Source organism: Oncorhynchus mykiss, chromosome 5 (genome assembly GCF_013265735.2).
Source record: "Oncorhynchus mykiss isolate Arlee chromosome 5, USDA_OmykA_1.1, whole genome shotgun sequence".
Lineage (NCBI taxonomy): Eukaryota > Metazoa > Chordata > Actinopteri > Salmoniformes > Salmonidae > Oncorhynchus > Oncorhynchus mykiss.
In genome coordinates this window covers 66,213,497-66,234,068 of record NC_048569.1, presented here as the reverse complement: position 1 = coordinate 66,234,068, position 20,572 = coordinate 66,213,497, and the positions used below count along the sequence as shown (strand labels likewise).

The window sequence follows — 20,572 nt, the reverse complement described above, 5'->3', positions numbered from 1 at the left end:
TCATCCATCTAAACACAATACCCCATATTGACAAAGTGAAAACATGTTTTTAGACATTTCAGCAAATTTATTGAAAATTAAAAACAAAAAGATATCATTTACATTAGTATTCACACCCCCGAGTCAATACATGTTAGATTAAACTTTGGCAGCAAATTACAGCTGTGAGTCTTTCTGGGTAAGTCTCAGAGCTTTGCACACCTGGATTGTACAATATTTGCCCATTTTTCTTTAATTTTCATAATTCCTCAAGTTCTGTCAAGTTGGTTGTTGATCATTGCTAGACAACCATTTTCAAGTCTTACCATAGCTTTTAAAGCAGATTGAAGTTAAACACTTTCTTGGCCACTCCAGAACATTCACTGTCTTCTTGGTAAGCAACTCCAATATAGATTTTGCCTTGTGTTTTAGGTTATTGTCCTGCTGAAAGGCGACTTAATCTCCCAGTGTCTAGTGGAATGCAGACTGAACCAGGTTTTCCTCTAGGATTTTGCCTGTGCTTAGCTCCATTCCGTTTCTTTGTTATCCTGAAATACTTCCCAGTCTTTACCATTTACAAGCATACCCATAACAGCAGCCACCACTATGCTTGGTACTCAGTAATGTGTTGTATTGGATTTGCCCTAAACATTGCGCTTTGTATTCAGGACAAAAAGTTAATTGCTTTGCCACATTTTTTGAAGTATTACTTTAGTGCCTTGTTACAAACAGGATGCATGTTTCCTTTTAACATGAGTTTTCAATATTCCCAGGTAAGAAGTTTTAGGTTGTAGTTATTATAGGACTATTTCTCTCTATACCATTTGTATTTCATATATACATTTGACTATTGGATGTTCTAATAGGTACTTTAGTATTGCCAGCCTAATCTCGGGAGTTGATAGGCTTGAATTAATAAACAGTTCAATGCTTGAAGCATTGTGAAGAGCTGCTGGCAAACGCAGTAAAGTGCTGTTTGAATGAATGCTTACGAGCCTGCTGCTGCCTACCACCGCTCAGTCAGACTGCTTTATCAAATCATAGACTTAATTATAATATAATAACACACAGAAATATGAGCCATTAATATGATCAAATCCGGAAACGATAATTTTGAAAACAAAACGTTTATTCTTTCAGTGAAATACTGAACCGTTCCGTATTTTATCTAACGGGCGGCCACCCTAAGTCTAAATATTACTGTTACATTGCACAACCCTCAATGTTATGTCATAATTACGTAAAATTCTGGCAAATTAGTTCGCAACGAGCCAGGCGGACAAACTGCTGCATATACCCTGACTCTGCGTGCAATGAACGCAAGAGAAGTGACACAATTTCCCTAGTTTAGTATTGCCTGCTAACATGAATTTATTTTAACTAAATATGCAGGTTTAAATAAAATATACTTCTGTTTTTCTTCTGGTTTTTTCACAAATGCGCTTTTGATAAATCATCCCCCAGTTGGCTGTCTTTGTTAGGAAGAAATGGTCTTCACAGTTCAACGAGACAGGCGGCCCAAACTGCTGCATATACTCTGACTCTGTTGCACAGAATGCAAGAGAAGTGACACAATTTCCCTAGTTAAAAGAAATTAATGTTAGCAGGCAATATTAACAAAATATACAGGTTTAAAAATATATACTTGTGTATTGATTTTAAGAACGGCGTTGATGTTTATGATTAGGGACACTTTGGTGCTACGATAGTGCCTTTTTTTGGCAAAGTAGGCTGTGATTCAATGATAAATTAACAGGCACCGCATCGATTATATGCAACGCAGGACAAGCTAGATAAACTAGTAATATCATCAACCATGTGTAGTTAACTTGTGATTATGTTAAGATTGATTGTTTTTTACAAGATACGTTTAATGCTAGCTAGCACCTTACCTTGGCTCCTTGCTGCACTCACATAACAGGTAGTCAGCCTGCCACGCAGTCTCCTCGTGTAGTGCAATGTAATCGGCCATAATCGGTGTCCAAAAATGCAGATTACCGATTGTTATGAGAACTTGAAATCGGCCTTAATTAAATCGGCCATTCCGATTAATTGGTCAATCTCTAGTACAGACTTCCTTCTTTTCACTCTGTCAATTAGGTTAGTATTGTGGCGTTACTACAATATTTTTGATCCATCCTCAGTTTTCTTCTATCACAGCCATTAAACTTTAAAACAAAAATTGTTTTAAAGTCACCATTGGCCACCATTGTCCTTCCTCTCCAGCAACTTAGTTAGGAAGGATGCCTGTATCTTTGTAGTGACTGGGTGTCAATACGATACACCAACGTGTAACTAATAACTACACCATGCTCAAAGGGATATTCAATGTCTGCTTTTTTATTTTTACCCATCTACCAATAGGTGTCCTTCTTTGCGAGGGGTTGGAAAACCTCCCTGGTCTTTGTGGTTGAATCTGTTTGAAATTCACTGCTCGACTGAGGGACCTTACAGATAATTGTGTGTGTGGGGTACAGAGATGAGGTAGGCTAGTCATTCAAAAATCATGTTGAACACTATTATTGCACACAGTGAGTCCATGCAATTTATTATGTGACTTGTTAAGCACATTTTGACTCCTGAATTTATTTAGACTTGCCATAATAAAGGGGTTGAATACTTACTTATTGACTCAAGACATTTCAGCTTTTCATTTTTAATTAAAAAAATAATTTTGAGTTAATATAATTCCAGTTTAACATTATGGGGTATTGTGTGTAGGCAAGTGACAAAAAAATATCAAAATTTAATCCATTTTAAATTGGGGCTCGAACATCAAAATGTGGAAAAAGGGAAGGGGTGGGAATACTTTCTGAAGGCACTGTATGTCTGACCTTGTGTCTGCAGTGCACAGTGCAGGTGAAGCTGGAGCTAGGACACCGAGCCCAGTTGAGGAAGAAGGTGACCTCGGAGGGCTTCACCCACGACTGGATGGTGTTTGTGCGAGGGCCTGAGACTGGGGACATACAGCACTTTGTGGAGAAGGTTGTCTTCCGGCTACATGAGAGCTTCCCCAAACCCAAGAGAGGTGGGTTGGACAAAGCATACTCATGCACACACACAAATGAACTTGCCTCAAACTGGTTCTGTGATTACTTTGTTTGTTTTTGTTTGGGGAGTGGAGAGAGGATTCACCTTGACAACTTTGTGTTAACCAATACTGTTACATTTATTCTATGGTAGTGTGATGTGCACACACACAGAAGGCCTATAGAGTAGAGGTCGACCGATTTTATTTATTTTTTATTTACATTTGATTTTTTAATGATTTTTCAACGCCGATTCCAATTATTTTCGGCTAAGGTGTATGTAAACTTCCGACTTCAACTGTATATATTATAATTTTGAGGAGAGGATGTCAAGACAAATTTGTAAAGGTGAATCCTCTCCTCAAAATGTTCATATATACAGTTGAAGTCGGAAGTTTACATACACCTTAGCCAACTACATTTAAACTCTGTTTTTCACAATTCCTGACATTTAATCCTAGTAAAAATTCCCTGTCTTAGGTCAGTTAGGATCACCACTTTATTTAAAAAATGTGAAATGTCAGAATAATAGTAGAGAGTGATTTATTTCAGCTTTTATTTATTTCATCGCATTCCCAGTGGGTCAGAAGTTTACATACACTCAATTACTATTTGGTAGAATTGCCTTAAACAATTTAAACTTGGGTCAAACGTTTTGGGTAGCCTTCCACAAGCTTCCCACAATAAGTTGGGTGAACTTTTGGCCCATTCCTCCTGACATAGCTGGTGTAACTGAGTCAGGTTGTTGGCCTCCTTGCTCGCACAAGCTTTTTCAGTTCTGCACACAATTTTTCTATAGGATTGAGGTCAGGGCTTTGTGATGGCCACTCCAATACCTTGACTTTGTTGTCCTTAAGCCTTTTTACCACAACTTTGGAAGTATGCTTGGGGTCATTGTCCATTTGGAAGACCCATTTGTGACAAAGCTTTAACTTCCTGACTGATGTCTTGAGATGTTGCTTCAATATATCCACATAATTTCCCTTCCTCATGATGCCATTTATTGTGTGATGTCCCTCCTGCAGCAAAGTACCTCCACAACATGATGCTGCCACCCCTGTCCTTCACTGTTGGGATGGTGTTCTTCGGCTTGCAAGCCTCACCCTTTTTCCTCAAAACGTAATGATTGTCATTATGGTCAAGCAGTTCTATTTTTGTTTCATCAGACCAGAGGACATTTCTCCAAAAAGTACGATCTTTGTCCCCATCTGCAGTTGCAAACCGTAGTCTGGCTTTTTTTATGGTGGTGTCAGAGCAGTGGCTTCTTCCTTGCTGAGCGGTCTTTCATGTTATGTCGATATAGGACTTGTTTTACTGTGGATATAGATACGTTTGTACCTGTTTCCTCCAGAATCTTCACAAGGTCCTTTGCTGTTGTTCTGGGATTTATTTGCACTTTTCGCACCAAAGTACGTTCATCTCTAGGAGACAGGACTCGTCGTCTTCCTGAGAGGTATGACGGCTGCGTGGTCCCATGGTTTTTATACTTGCGTACTATTGTTTGTACAGATGAACGTGGTACCTTCAGGCTTTTGAAATTTGTGTGAACCAGACTTGTGGAGGTCCACAATTTTCTTCTGAGGTCTTGGCTGATTTCTCTTGATTTTCCCATGATGAAAGAGGCACTGAGTTTGAAGGTAGGCCTTGAAATACATCCACAGGTACACCTCCAATTGACTCCAATTATGTTGATTATCCTATCAGAAGCTTCTAAAGCCATGACATAATTTTCTGGAATTTTCTAAGCTGTTTAAAGGCACAGTCAACTTAGTGTGAACTTCTGACCCACTGGAATTGTGATACAGTGAATTATAAGTGAAATAATCTGTCTGTAAACAATTGTTGGAAAAATTACTTGTCTCATGCACAAAGTAGATGGCCTAACCGACTTGCCAAAACTATAGTTTGTTAACAAGAAATTTGTGGAGTGGTTGAAAAACTAGTTTTAATGACTCCAACCTAAGTGCATGTAAACTTCCAACTTCAACTGTGTGTGTGTATATGTAATAATGACAATTACAGCAATACTGAATGAGCAATGAATGCTTATTTTAACTTAATATAATATATAAATAATCTATTTATTCTCAAATAAATAATGAAACATGCTCAATTTGATTTTAAATAATGCAAAAACACAGTGTTGGAGAAGAAAGTAAAAGTACAATATGTGCCATGTAAAAACATTGAAGTTCCTTGGTCAGAACCTGAGAACATATGAAAGCTGGTGGTTCAATATTCCCAGTTAAGAAGTTTTAGGTATTATAGGAATTATGCCTCGTCGACTATTTCTCTCTCTACCATTTGTATTTCATATACTTTTGACAATTGGATGTTATTTTATGGACTATAGTATTGCAAGCCTAATCTCAGGAGTTGATAGGCTTGAAGTCCTATACAGCGCTGTGAAGCAAGCATTGCTAAGAACTGCTGGCATACGCAGTAAAGTTTGAATGAACACTTACTGCCGCCTACCATCGCTCAGTCGGACTGCTCTATCAAATCATAGACTTAATCATAGACTTATAACATAATGATCACAGAAATACGAGCCGTTGGTCATTAATATGGTCAAATCCGGAAACGATCATTTCGAAAACAAAACGTTTATTCTTTCAGTGAAATACAGAATCGTCCCGTATTTTATCGAACGGGCGGCCACCCTAAGTCTAAATATTGGTGTTACATTGCACAACCTACAATGTTATGTCATAATAAATCAATTCTGGCAAATTAGTTTGCAACGAGCCAGGCGGCCCAAACTGCTGCATATACCAAGACTGCGTGCAATGAACGCAAGAGAAGTGACACAATTTCCCTAGTTAATATTGCCTGCTAACATGAATTTATTTTTAACTAAATATGCATGTTTAAAAAAATATACTTCTGTGTATTGATTTTAAGAAAGGCATTGATGTTTATAGTTAGGTACATTCGTGCAACGATTTTCGCGAATGCGCTTTTGATAAATCATCCCCCGTTTGGCGAAGTAGGCTGTAATTTATCATTGAATCAACAGGCACCGCATTGATTATATGCAACGCAGGACAAGCTAGTTAGCCTAGTAATATCATCAACCATGTGTAGTTAACTAGTGATTATATGAAGATAAGTTTAATGCTAGCTAGCAACTTACCTTGGCTCCTTGCTGCACTCGCGTAACAGGTGGTCAGCCTGCCACGCAGTTTCCTCGTGGAATGTAATGTAATCGGCCATAATCGGCTTCCAAAAATGCCGATTTACAGATTGTTATAAAAACTTGAAATCGGCCATGCCGATTAATCGGTCGACCTCTACTATAGAGCATTGCCTACTACTCTTCTCCAGACCAGGCACATCTAACCTCATTAAGTCACTGTAAAGCTTAGGGTCATTATGGTTACTGCCCATGGCGGTGATCATGATGGTTTCTGCCCATGGAGGTGATCATGATGGTTACGGCCCACGGCGGTGATCATGGTGGTTACGGCCCACGGCGGTGATCATGGTGGTTACGGCCCACGGCGGTGATCATGGTGGTTACGGCCCATGGTGGCTCTCACAAGCTTTAGGTTGTAATGACTGCCTCTCCCAGGGAGGCTGTAGCTAGTTCCCCATTAGCCTTCTAGCAATGACCATTGATGTTATCCAACTGAATGTATGGGGCTGATGTGCCTGTGTTGTCTCTTCAGTATGCAAGGAGCCACCATACAAAGTGGAGGAGTCGGGCTACGCTGGGTTCCTCATGCCCATCGAGGTCTACTTCAAGAACAAGGTGAGAGCTCAGTCACAGCCTCTGTAATGGTACTATGTTAAGTGTCACTATCCCTCAGAATGTGGGCTACTGTTACATGTGATTCCTAATGGATAAGATTTTCTCTGGTGTTCTAAGCCTTTTCCTGAAATCAAATCTGATATAGTTCTCCTACAATGGCTTGTTTATATTAATTGGCACAGTCTGAATAGTTTTTCTTTCTTTTGAGTCTATCAATATTTGTGTCGTTTGGTTGGTATTCAATGTGCGCACGTGGTTCATTTGCTGCTTTTAGTCATGTGACCATGTGTGTGGAGACACCAGGGCTGCGGTTCAAACTCATAAAAGACACACCCTCGTCCACTTACCCTTGCCTTATGCCCTTGGTGGAATCCAAATGATTAGCCAAACAAGGGAAGTTTGCAACATAAGCCCCTCAGCCCTCGTTTTTAGACGAGGTTGCGAGTGTACAATTGTGTTCACTTCGGGGCCTGAAACTCCCCATAATTCAGTTCGTGACGATTGTACATCCGCTAAGAAAAGTCAGCCAACAATTAAAACATCAATGTCAATATACAAGTGTAAAAATGAATGAAAATAAGTTAAATTGTGCTACTAATGCACATGATGGCACAAACACGTCTCGTAAAAGTAATTATGTTTTTGTTTAGTTAGGTTTTGGAAATTGTACATTTTCCTTCAGAAGTTCCAGCTAGGCAGGCTAACGTTAGTTAGCTAAATAATTTGCTAGCTATCGTACAGTAGGCGTATATTAATAATTATATATCGAATGTTAGTAGATATGCAATCATAATTGACTGTAGGGCATATAAAGCACCTAAGTGTTGTCTTTGGCTAAGCTGGATTAAGTGATATGACTTGCTATTCTATAAAATAATATTAATAATGTTTATTAATATTACCTGATTGAGCTAATCATGTAAATGTAATTAGCTAAAGTCGGGGCACCACGAAATAATATTTATAGAGCTGTTATCTTCCGAATAAACTCTTAAAGACCTAGTAATATTTTACATCAATAGCAGTCAATATTAATCGTCATCTTAATTCAGTCTCATCTGAAAGTTGTAAATTCTTGGTTATCTGCACCAACCCTGGCTAACAAGTTGAATCGGCAATACAAAATTGGGTTTAATTATTTATTTACTAAATACCTAACTAATCACACAGAATTACACATACACATAATTAAATCATAACCTGATTACAAATTACGTCATAAAGGAAAACGTCCCTAGCGGGCGGAATAGATATGACAGCTTGTTACACAAAAGAAAAGGGGCTGGGTTTGAGTGAAAGAGCGGGAAGACTGAGGAACAAAGGGCGAAGCTGTGCTATCGTAAATACAGTGTCTTATGCATTCTAAATTACCGCCCATTTGGAAAAGGAAAATGCAATAAATATTTACTCTGAGCTGCACTTCAGTAGGTTGGTGGTAGATGGAAGGCCGTGTTGTCCAACCGAGTCCTTTGTCCTTTGAAGAATGTCTCTGGTTGTCAATTGGATACGTTGTAGTAACGTCGTTGTGTGATAGATGGGATACTCTGTCTGTTCCTCCCTAACCCTCGTTTGCAGTGGCTATTGCTAACTCAACGGCCAGGAGGTATCACTTCTGTAGGGAATAAGAGTTCAACGTTCATACCATTCGCAATCAAAGCTCACGCTGATGTTGGCTTCGTTCTGTAGTTATTATCTGAACCATTCTGACATCGGACCGTCTTCCCCACATCCTCGGAACATGAGGTTATATTGTCGTCAAGGGCTTATATAGGAAGGGAGAGGAGGGCGTGTTTGAAAAGTTTTATAGCCCATGTCCCTTGATAGGGGCAGGCCACTGATTGAGCAGAGCCCTATCTTATGAAAACACAAATCTCACCTTTTAGAAGCTAAAATCACATTTCATCCCATCACGAATAATTTCATATTCAAACTGAACAACAATTCCATGTGAATCCGATAACTCTAATATGTAGACTTTCCACTGTAGAGTTTATGTCATCTTATCATTGATGAGAATGTCTCAGATGACAACCGAACTGACATCATATTCATTAAGTACCACCGCATATGTTCAATTCGTCGGATTACCAGAATATAATTAATTTCCCCCCACCTTCTGATGTTCCCAGAATCTCTATGTTAACCAAGGGGTTTGCAAATGTAACATCAGTAGGGTAGAGAGAGGAAAAAGGGGGGAAGAGGTATTCATGACTGTCATAAACCCCCCAGGCCACCGTCATGACAAGCTACCGGTGGCTGAAAACACAATCATCGCGGGATGAACGAGTGACGAATTTCCTGGCAAGGGCGGTCCATTTAAAAATCATTCCTTCCTCCCTCGCCCCTTGTATATCGTCAGATGTCATGATACATCATCAGAAGTGTCTACTTAATTTGAGGGCTGAGGGGATAAGGTGTCTTTTAAGTGTTTGGACTGTAGACCCAACATGGGTCATGCTAGTGATACTGCAGCTGTGTGGTAACACTGGTCATGCTAGTAATGGGCCTTTGGCTGCTGGTCTGGCTGGTGTACTGTCTGTCTGCACCTGCTCATGTCACTGTAGGTCCTGTTTTAAAAAGGCCTACAGTTTATCTGGCATGTCTGCTGGGAATGTTTTTACTGGCCTCTGTCTTTTATCTGTAACTCTGACTCCTGGCATGTTCAGAAAGCATCCGTTTGTTTACCAAAATGTCCTACTGTTCTCTCCCAATGTGGAATGTTAGCGCTTATCAGTGAGTGCACTCCAGATATGCCTCTTATTAACTTGCCAGGGTATCGGCTATTCTTACTGTTAGCTGATAATATGCTGCTGATAAGGACTTAACAGGGCTCGGCAGCGCAGGGCTGACTAGATATGTGAACTCATTATTATTTACAGGAGGAGCCTAAGAAGGTGTGTTTCAACTATGACCTCTTCCTGAACCTGGAGGGGAACCCCCCTGTCAATCACCTGCGCTGTGAGAAACTCACCTTTAACAACCCCACACGGGAGTTCAGACGCAAGCTGGTCAAGGCTGGAGGGGTAAGATGGGGAAAGGGATGCATGTGGGATGATATGGGATGAGTGGGGAGTGTTGTAGTGGAATGGCAAGAGAGAATGTACCGTGTTGTTGTTTGTCCTCACTCTTCTGCCTCTCTATGTCTCTCAGGTCATGGTGGTGCCGGAAGGGACGGAGGCAGTATCTAGGCCCAGTCCAGACTACCCCATGCTCCCCACCATCCCACTGTCTGCCTTCTCAGACCCCAAGAAGACCAAGACCTCCCACGGGTCAAAGGTTAGCACCATACCTCGCCTACTACACCGATAAGAAGGAGTAGGAATGTGTAAAGTGTTGCTCAACCAGTCAATACAGCAGAGGATAGGAGAGTAGAGTACAGTTGAGATAAGGGACGGGAACCCTGTGTGGGTGTGTGTGTCCTTTTGTTCCCCCAGCTTTTAATCATATAATGTGATCCTTTCATTAATCCAGCTGGACTTCCACTCCATGTTCTGGGTCACGGATCATCCCAAATACACAGGCATGATTAAAAACATAAAATCTGTTTAATTATCATAGTATTAACGTGGACGATCTATGTTTTGCGTATGGATACGTACATGCATGTTGTGGAATGATAAGAATGACACAAGGTGAATGGCAGTTCTCCGGTGAGCCTTTGGCTAAGAGTGCATTGACAGTAGAGTGATTTGGGTAGTGATGGATCAGCTGGGTTCTCTGAAGGATATGTGGAGTGGCAGGTAGCGGTTAGAGCTTTGGGCAAGTAACCGGAGGGTTGCTGGATCGAATCCCCAAGCTGAAGAGGTGAAAATCTGTCATTCTGCCCCTGCACAAGGCAGTTAAACCACTGTTCCCCCGTATGCCGTCATTGTAATTAAGAATTTGTTCTTAATATGGCTGCAATCCCAATACCGGGATCTATATGACAACTACCAGTGAAAATAGAGGGCGCCAAATTCAAAAACCAAAGAAATCTCATAATTACAATTCCTACAACCTACATGTGTCTTATATCATTTTAAAGCTATTCGCGTTGTTAATCCCACCAAAGTGTCCGATTTCAAATAGGCTTTTCAGCAAAAGCACTACAAACGATTATGTTAGGTCTCCACCAAACCACTATAAGCACAGCCATTTTCCAGCGAAATATAGCATTCACAAAAACCAGATATAAAGATAATTCAAGGTTAGTGATTAATTTTATCTTCATCAGATGACACTCATAGGACTTCATGTTACACAATACATGCATGTTTTGTTTGATAAAGTTCACGTTTCAAAAAAAATCTGAGTTTACATTGGTTTATTAGATTAACTAGTTCCAAAAACATCAAGTGATTTTTGCATAGCCACATCGTTTCAACAGAAATACTCATCATAAATTAAGATGATAATACAAGTTATACACATGGAATTATAGATATACCTCTCCTTAATGCAACCGCTGTGTCAGATTTCAAAAAAAGTTTACGGAAAAAGCAACACATGCAATAATCTGAGACGGCGCTCAAAACAGAAGCCAAATTAGCCTCCATGTTGGAGTCAACAGAAACCAGAAAATACATGATAAATGTTTCCTTACCTTTGATGAGCTTCATCAGAATGCAGTCCTAGTAATCCCAGGTCCACAATAAATGCTTGATTTGTTCGAAAATGTCCGTTATTTATGTCCAATTAGCTACTTTGGTTAGCGCGTTTAGTAAACAATTCCAAAGTCACAAAGCGCGTCCACTATAACGTGACGAAATGTAGAAACATGTCAAACATGTCAAATGATGTACTGAATTAATCTTTAGAATGTTGTTTACATATGTCTTGAATAACATTCCAACCGGAGAATTAGAATGACTTCAGATGAGCGGTGGAACGCAGGTGTTTCCCCTGTGAACGTGCATAGTGAATGCATGGTCAACTCGTGGCAGTGGTGACTACTTCCTGTGTCATTCGACCCCCCCCCTTCACATTCGTCATCAGACAAAGTTCTATTCACTGTTGACATCTAGTGGAAGGTGTAGGAAGTGAAAACTCATCCATATCTCGCTGTAATTTCAATGAGAGCTTGGTTGAAAATCTGCCACCTCAGGGAAAAAAAACAATAACAGGAAGTGGAATTTCTCAGGTTTTTGCCTGCTATGAGTTCTGTTATACTCACAGACTAAATTCAAACAATTTTAGAAACGTCAGAGTGTTTCCTATCCAATACTAATAATATGCAAATATTAGCAACTATGACTGAGGAGCTGGCCGTTTACAATGGGCACCTTTTCATCCAAGCTACACAATACTGTCCCTGCAGCCATAAAAAGTTAACTGACTTGCCTCGTTAAAAATATAGATACAGTTTAAGTCAGAAGTTCACATACACTTAGGTTGGAGTCATTAAAACTTTAAAACAACCACAAATGTCTTGTTAACAAACTGTAGTTTTGGCAAGTCAGTTAGGACATCTACTTTGTGCATGACACAAGTAATTTTTCCAACAATTATTTACAGACAGATTATTTCACTTGTAATTCACTGTATCACAATTCCAGTGGGTCAGAAGTTTACATACACTAAGTTGACTGCCTTTTAAACAGCTTGGAAAATTCCAGAAAATGATGCCATGGCTTCTGATAGGCTAATTGACATAATTTCAGTCAATGTACCCGTGGATGTATTTCAAGGCCTACCTTCAAACTCAGTGCCTCTTTGCTTGACATCATGGGAACATCTAAAGAAATCAGCCAAGACCTCAGAAAAAAAATTGTAGACCACAAGTCTGGTTCATCCTTGGGAGCAATATCCAAACGCCTGAAGGTACCATGTTCATCTGTACAAACAATAGTACGCAAGTATAAACACCATGGGACCACGCAGCCGTCATACCGCTCAGGCAGGAGACGCGTTCTGTCTCCTTTGGTGCAAAAAGTGCAAATCAATCTCAGAACAACAGCAAAGAACCTTGTGAAGATGCTGGAGGAAACAGGTACAAAAGTATCTATATCCACAGTAAAACGAGTCTTATAACGACATAACCTGGAAGGGCGCTCAGCAGGGAAGAAGCCACTGCTCCAAAACTGCCATAAAAAAAGCCAGACTATGGTTTGCAACTGCACATGGGGGACAAAGATTGTACTTTTTGGAAAAATGTCCTCTGGTCTGATGAAACAAAAATATAACTTTTTGGCCATAATGACCATTGTTATGTTCGGAGGAAAAAGGGGGAGGCTTGCAAACCGAAGAACACCATCCCAACCGTGAAGCACGGGGGTGGCAGCATCCTGTTGTGGGGGTGCTTTGCTGCAGGAGGGACTGGTGCACTTCACAATATAGATGGCATCATGAATTAGGAAATTATGTGGATATATTGAAACAACATCTGAAGACATCAGTCAGGATGTTAAAGCTTGGTCGCAAATGGGTCTCCCAAATGGACAATGACTCCAAGCATACTTCCAAAGTTGTGGCAAAATGGCTTAAGTCAAGGTATTGGAGTGGCCATCACAAAGCCCTGACCTCAATCCCATAGAAAATGTGTGTGTAGAACTGAAAAAGCGTGTGGGAGCAAGGAGGCCTATAAACCTGACTCAGTTACACCAGCTTTGTCAGGAGGAATGGGCCAAAATTCACCCAATTGTGGGAAGCTTGAGGAAGCCTATCCGAAATGTTTGACCCAAGTTACACAATTTAAAGGCAATGCTTCCAAATACTAATTGAGTGCATGTAAACTTCTGACCCGCTGGGAATGTGATGAAAGACATAAAAGCTGAAATAAATCATTCTCTCTACTATTATTCTGACATTTCACATTCTTAAAATAAAGTGGTGATCGTAACTGACCTAAAACAGGGAATTTTTACTGGGATTAAATGTCAGGAATTGTGGAAAACAGAGTTTAAATGTATTTGGCTAAGGTGTATGTAAACTTCAACTGTGTGTGTGTGTGCCTGCCATTTTAAGATGAGGACTCTTTTGAGGACTTTTTTTTCTTTCTTGAACATGGCCTTATACCTATCTATTAAAGCATATTGAATGACTGTCATTTATATTCCATTCACCCAGTACGATGTAACAGTGATAGGTTTAGGCTACTACATGGTACTCACATTTCCCTATTTCCATTATGAGGTTGCTACAACCTAGCCTATGAATGAAAATGCACAACATGGTGACACATGGTGACCTTGCACACACTTGCCTGCATCTAGCTGATCTAGGGTGTAACCATTAGTCCAACAGTTACAAATGAGAGTTTCAAATTCTCGTATGTTTATCGCCATTATGCTTGCTTCTATTTTAAGAAACCTTTTTCAACAGAATTGGCGGAATGAATACACCCCTGATCACGCATAAACACAGTTCACTTTCGTATCAGCCACATTGTATCCCTTCTCGCATCTATGCACCTTTCTCATCTTTTTTTCCCTTCGCTTGCGGACTTCAATGCACAGCACATCAGCTGTATGATGTATCATAACCGCTACACACAGCCTACATCGTTGTCACCATCGTTGTCACCATATTAGCTAAAGTAACGTCATAGTCAACATAGCTAATAGAACTAACGCGTTAGTAAACCCGCTACAATCATGCAGTAATGTTAGTGTACAGTCAGTAAGCAGTTTTGCAGTTACACCGGCGGGCCCCGGAGGCAATACATTTGTAAAACCAAATGCTTACCTTGACTTGGAAGTGTTCCAGTGTTGTGTTGGATAGTCATAGCCAGCTAGCTTACATAGAATTCCTCTGTTTTGAGCAAGGTTTTTCAGAAGGATAAAGTAGCTAGCTGCATTTGCTAGCTAAGAAAGTGAAAAAAAATTACTCTCTTTTTTGGGAAGAAATTCTTTTTTTTTTTCAAAACTGTTCAACTATTGTCTTTCTCTCTCTGAGTCAACTACCTGCCACATTTTATGCACTGCAGTGCTAGCAAGCTGTAGCTTATGCTTTCAGTACTATATTCATTCTCTGATCCTTTGATTGGGTGGACAACATGTAAGTTCATGCTTGAAGAGCACTGATAAGTTGGAGGACGTCCTCCAGAAGTTGTCATAATTACTGTGTAAGTCTATGGAAGAGGGTGATAACCATGAGCCTACTAGGATTTGTATTGAAGTCAATGTACCCAGAGGAGGACAGAAGCTACCTGTCCACCGGCTACACCATGGTGCTACCGTACAGACTGTTGACTCCAATTTTTAAAACCAGAGTCTATAGTGACTCCTCTAGCACTGAGCTGCAGTGCTTTAGACTGCTGCGCCACTCGGGAGCCCCAATGCTTCGCACAGTTGTCAAGTTGGCTGGATGTTCTTTGGGTGATGGACCATTCTTGATACACATGGGAAACTGTTGAGTGTGAAAAACCCAGCGGCGTGCAGTTCTTGACACAAACCGGTGTGCCTGGCACCTACTACAATACCCCGTTCAAAAGCACTTAAATCTTTTGTCTTGCTTATTCACAATCTGTCTCAATTGTCTCAAGTTAAAAATAATTATTTTAACCGATCTCCTCCCTTTCATCTACACTGATTTGAAGTGGATTACACAAGTGACATCAATAAGAGATCATCGCTTTCACCTGGTCAGCCTATGTCATAGAAAGAGCAGGTGTCCTTTAATATTTTGTACACTCAGTGTAGACAATATAGAGAGAGTAAAGCACACTTAAATGCTCTTACCTTTCTTGATTGTCAACAAATAGATGTGTATGTGGCGGAGCGTATGGGCCCAACTTCACTCTACGTATTATTCCATACCAGCACACCATTTGAAAGTGATTGTGTGTTTAATATCGTCCTATTGTCCTTGTCTTTAGGAGCCCAGTAAAGAGGGCAGTGGAGGCAGCAGTAAAGGGCCCAAGCCCCACAAGCTAACCAAGGAGCACCGCGAACGCCCCCGCAAAGACTCTGAGAGCAAGGCGGCGTCAAAGGGTGACAGCGACCGCGACGGGGGAGGAGGGGGCAGCAGCAAGAGTGCCCGTGAGCCCTCATCCTCCTCTTCCAAGAAGCCAGCGGAGATCAAAGTTAAAGACGAGGGCAAGGTCCTTCCCAAGGCCGCCTTCAAAGAGCCCAAACTCACACTGAAGGAGGCCAAGATGGAGGGCATGTCCCCCAAAGGAGGGGGGGCTGGGGGAGGGGGCCCACTGGAGCCCAAAGCCCCCGGGAAGCGGCCTTCCACTGCGGAGTCTCCAAAACCCAGTGCCAAGAAGCCAAAGAAGGGCAGCTCAGAGGGATCTAAGGGGACAGCTGCAGTGCTCTTCACCGGAGCCTCTCCCCGGGTCTCTTCATCATCTTCAGTCATCACAGGCTACCCAGAGAAGAAACCCCCCAAGGAGAAAGGCCGCTGGCCCAAGAGCAGCAGGGCCGACACTCAGGAGGCCAAGGAGCCCAAGAAACTGCCTGAGTCTGACGACTCCAACTCTGAGGATGAAGCCTCCTCCAAATCAGAACAGTCAGTCCCCTCCAGTCCTTCTAACTCCAGCTCCAGCTCTGACTCCAGCTCAGAGTCTGATTTTGAGCCCGGACAGAAACAAGGCCAAGGTAAGTTCTCTATGACCATCTCTTGACTGGCATCTACATCAATTGGAGATTTCATGTTTGTTTTTCTTTTAGACTAAGCTATCCAGATGTTTAGTTGATGGTTGTGATGCGTACATGTACATTTTAGCAAATGTTCTCTATTGGTGTGTAAATCTACTCGAGGCCCGCTGCGCTCTATGGTGGAGGACCTACAGTCCGAGGGGTCAGATGATGATGACAGCAGCTCAGAGGAAGGGACGCCTGTCAAGACCAACCCGCCCAACCGTGACTCTCGGTAAGATTCTGTGTCTCTCCTTTCTCATTCTCTCTCTAATGCTCCATATATCTCCACGTTTGTTGCTCTCTCTTTCTTTTCACATACGATGCTCCTCCAATTAGTTTCACTGGTTATCTTTAGCTATGGATATTTGTGTTATGAGACACAGTGGGTCAGTATTTGTAGCACATAAGCCCATACATGTGTTCGCTGTTGTTTTATAGGGGTTACATAGTTTTTGAAGGAAATCTGTAAAGATTTATATGGTCGGAGTTGAGTGAACACAAACCCAGATTTGAAGCTAATCCCTTCACCAAAACATGTGTTCCCACCCACAAACACAGGCTCCCTGTGCTAAACAGGGCACAATGAGCGCTGTCTGACCTTTACCCTCCTGTTCCCTGTCAGACTGAGCCTGGACAGCGAGAGTGACAGCAGTGAAGGCTCGCACCGCCCCAGTCGAGACCCGGCGCCGCCTCCACAGAAACACAGCTCCTCCAATAACAAGGTAAAACACAGACTCTGAGGATCTCTCCCAGGACGGCTTTCTCCATTGTCGCTCTGATGAAGTGGCATCATTAAGGATTGTTACTCACGCAACCAACTTTACTTTCTGCATATGTACTGTGTTGACGTTTGTCATTAACGGATGTTATCATTGATGGCTAAGCAGTGGGTTCTGTATTCCCAGCACCACACTCAGACTGTGTGGTATCAATATTTGCTCTCCTAAAGCACCATCCTTCCCATTCTGATCTGTTTATCCCTCTGTCCCCCCCTCCACCTCTCTCTGTGTTGTCTGAGCAGGTCTTGGGCAGGAAGAGCCCAGACATCTGCAGCCGCCCAGAGAAGGTGCTGAAGAAGGGATACGACAAGGTAGGAAGGGTAAATATTCACACTTTGTTACCTTTTTTCTTATTTCTCTTGAGTTCAAACATCTGTATCAAGTAATTATATTACCAGTGCACTGCTCAATATACTCTAGTTCAAATTCTACAGTACTGCTTTATCACCACTAGTCTAGATGTCACTACCAGCTTGTCACTCTACATTCTTCCTGGTGTACAACTCACTGAGATAGATGCAGCGGACAACACTGGTTAATCAGTAATCACATACTGAATGGACCGGTTTTAATAGTTAACTCACTGAGCAGTTCTCCACTATCCTCTTCAGGCCTACACAGAGGAGCTGGTGGACCTCCACCGCAGACTAATGGCTCTGAGGGAGCGCAACGTCCTACAGCAGGTATGTGTGTGGTTGTTATGTTTACATATGTAAGTGTGTGGCGTATACAAACTAACGTTTTAGTCCTCTGTTATCATACCTTTATCATGTCACAGTTCACGCTATTTTGTATGTTCAATGTGATTTTATGTTCATCTAAGCCCGGGTATTACCCTCTTCTCCCCAGATAGTGAATCTGATCGAGGAGACGGGCCACTTCAACGTGACCAACACCACCTTTGACTTTGACCTGTTCTCTCTGGACGAGTTGACCGTGCGCAAACTACAGAGCTGCCTGGAGACCACGGCCACGTGACAGGAAGCCTGCAGCGCAGAGGACCGTGGCGGGGCCGGTGCTGGGCTGCTGTCTCTCCTCGGCCCCTGGACCCCCACTGGGGAGGTGGAGCTGTAGCGGGACAACAGAACACACACTTTCACTATTTTCTGGAGAATGGAAGAACAGGATGAGGGAGGAGAGAGGATGAGGTCAGAGCAGCTATGCCACTGTCCCTCTAACCTGGACTGGAGGACCAGACTAGGGGAGCTGGCCTGGGACTGGCAAGAGATGTATTATATATGTTTCTTATGGAGAGCAGCAGAGCAGCCTGTGTGCAGAACTGTGGAATGCGACCACTCTCCTCTCCCTCCCCCTCTCGCCTCACTTCTAGCCATTGCAAACCCAATACTTCTCCTCTCCTTCCTCCCCACTCACACTCTTACCCGGCACAACACTCCTCCCCTCCCCCTCATCTCTGCTGGAGTTAATTTCTCTATAGGAATATTCCTGTCTATGCATGCATGCATGCATTCGTGTGTGTGTGTGAGGGAGAGTGTGTCTGTGTGAGTATTTGAGGCTTTAGGGGGGGGATGTCTTTCGTTAGTCACTTTTTCAGTGTTCTTTAAGCTAGCTTGAGCACAAGCAACAGCCCTTACACACACACACACAGTGAGAGGCATTTGGGTCCCATGCCAGGGTGTCTCTACACACACAGGCACTAAGTTGTGTATGTGCCTATTGGTGGTAGTGTTCTGGATGGGCTTCATCTCTTGTCAGTTTGTCAGTTCAAACGTCCCTCCCTCCTTCCATCTCGATGTGCATGAAAGGGCTCAACAGCTAGGGGAAATAGCTGTGGAGGATCACTTCTGAATGGCCTTTTAAGTGTGTGTGTGTGTGGGGGGGGGGGGGGGGGGGGGTGTAAAAAAGCCGTAGCCATAGACCCCCCCCCCCCCCCCCCCCCCGTCCAAACTTGTACTGATAAGTTTGGAGTATTTTGGGGATTGCGATTCAGATACCTGTGAGCTATGAATGTATTACTGCTCATTTTCTAGGGCTAGAAACAAACATATTATCCTCTGTGCCTTTATGCGTTGGCCAGTGTGAGGGTCCACTGACACTGGTTAAAGAGCAAAGTCCCTCTCCTGACTAAGTGTTAATTGGGAAGCCTGAAATTCCGTTTGTCATATAAGTGCCCTCTCTTAAAATCAGTTGATCCTCCCAGTGGGGTTTCTGTGCAAATTGGAGGCTACTTCCAGTGATCTATCTCTGCTATTATTAGGAACACAAGCCTTCCAGAAATCCTAAGACTCATCTGTTCATCAGCAGTGGTACTTTGCCTTGTTTCTTTCCAGATCCTAATATGAATGGTTGTATAGCTGATATTGTGTTGTGCCTGAGGTTTAGTTTTCTATAGATAGGATCAGTGCCAGACCAGGCTTCAGTCAGTCATGTTTCTCTTACTGGGGCTCCTCTAGCCTTCACGTCCACTGTGGTTTCACACTCAGACTAACGGTAAAGTTTTCTCTTTGGGTGCTCCCCCTCACTTTCCTTCTGTTTCACCTAGTGAACAGCTGTATTTATTTTGATGATAATAGCTTTAATAGTTGTGTCCGTTCTGTGTCATGGGCCTGCAAAGTGCACACACAGCTCTCTGGCCCTTCTTCTCCTCTGTGAGGGTGCTGTGGTGTTGAGGTCTGAATGTGTGGATCTGTTCGAGAGTGAAACAGCAACCGCCTTAATTTCCTCTCTGCATCCACTCTGCTCTGTCCACCACCCCTTTATTTGTATGGCTGTGCCTATGTCAACATCCCTGCCAGTGATTTTTAAAAGATGTACTTTGCAACTGTGTGAGTGGGATGGGTTGTGTGTGTCTCAAACGAGAGGAAGGTTCTTGTCCTCGTGTGTGTGAATATGAGGGGCTGAAGGGTTGAGTGGCAGGCAGCTCTGTGCAGCTCTTCCATAGAGAAGCCCCACCAACCGTCAACCAACAGTCAATCTTTTATTTATGTACCTCTGCACTTTTGGCTGTGGTGACTTCAGTACTTAAGTAATTATCTAAACTGTATTTTTAAGAATTTTATACAATATTTACATGCAATACAACAGATTTTTTTTTGCCAACCTTTTTAAAAATGATTTAATAGTTTTTATTTGTGTTGGCGTGTGTTATTATACATACAGAAACATGCTGTCAATTCTGTTCTTTTAGGCCTAATGTTGCGCCATGGAGAACTTCCCTGAATGTTGTATTGTGTATCATAGTTGTTGCAGTTGGACACCACGGAACAGGTGTTGGGAATATGTTTGATGTATGAGCTAACCAAGTCTATATCATCCAGTATACGTTTATCAAGGAGGAAAATGTGGACTTTTCAGTGAGAAGAAGTATTTTTATGTCCTATTATAATTTGAGTATTTTTAACTCAAAGTATGAGGCAGTGTTCTATTTGTCCGTACTCTATGAGGCATGGTTACGAAGCCCAGGCACAAACTGTCACCCTCTCTTTGGTTCAATATTTATCTGTATTTTTA

At 42.1% G+C, this 20,572-nt stretch overlaps 1 protein-coding gene across 2 annotated transcripts in view; it reads left to right on the top strand.

Moving 5' to 3' along the window:
- Window positions 1–20,572, top strand: part of mllt1a (MLLT1 super elongation complex subunit a) — a 27,642-nt gene extending 7,070 nt beyond the window's left edge. The window contains exons 2-11 of one of the 2 annotated variants that reach the window (XM_021603956.2): window positions 2,827–3,007; window positions 6,680–6,762; window positions 9,642–9,785; window positions 9,913–10,038; window positions 15,557–16,280; window positions 16,443–16,554; window positions 16,945–17,044; window positions 17,344–17,412; window positions 17,713–17,784; window positions 17,951–20,572. In XM_021603956.2, coding sequence (XP_021459631.1) covers window positions 2,827–3,007; window positions 6,680–6,762; window positions 9,642–9,785; window positions 9,913–10,038; window positions 15,557–16,280; window positions 16,443–16,554; window positions 16,945–17,044; window positions 17,344–17,412; window positions 17,713–17,784; window positions 17,951–18,079 — 1,740 coding nt within the window. In that variant the 3' untranslated portion in view covers window positions 18,080–20,572. Of the gene's footprint in view, window positions 1–2,826; window positions 3,008–6,679; window positions 6,763–9,641; window positions 9,786–9,912; window positions 10,039–15,556; window positions 16,281–16,442; window positions 16,555–16,944; window positions 17,045–17,343; window positions 17,422–17,712; window positions 17,785–17,950 lie in introns of both variants that reach the window. The other variant, XM_021603955.2, reaches the window with a different exon arrangement.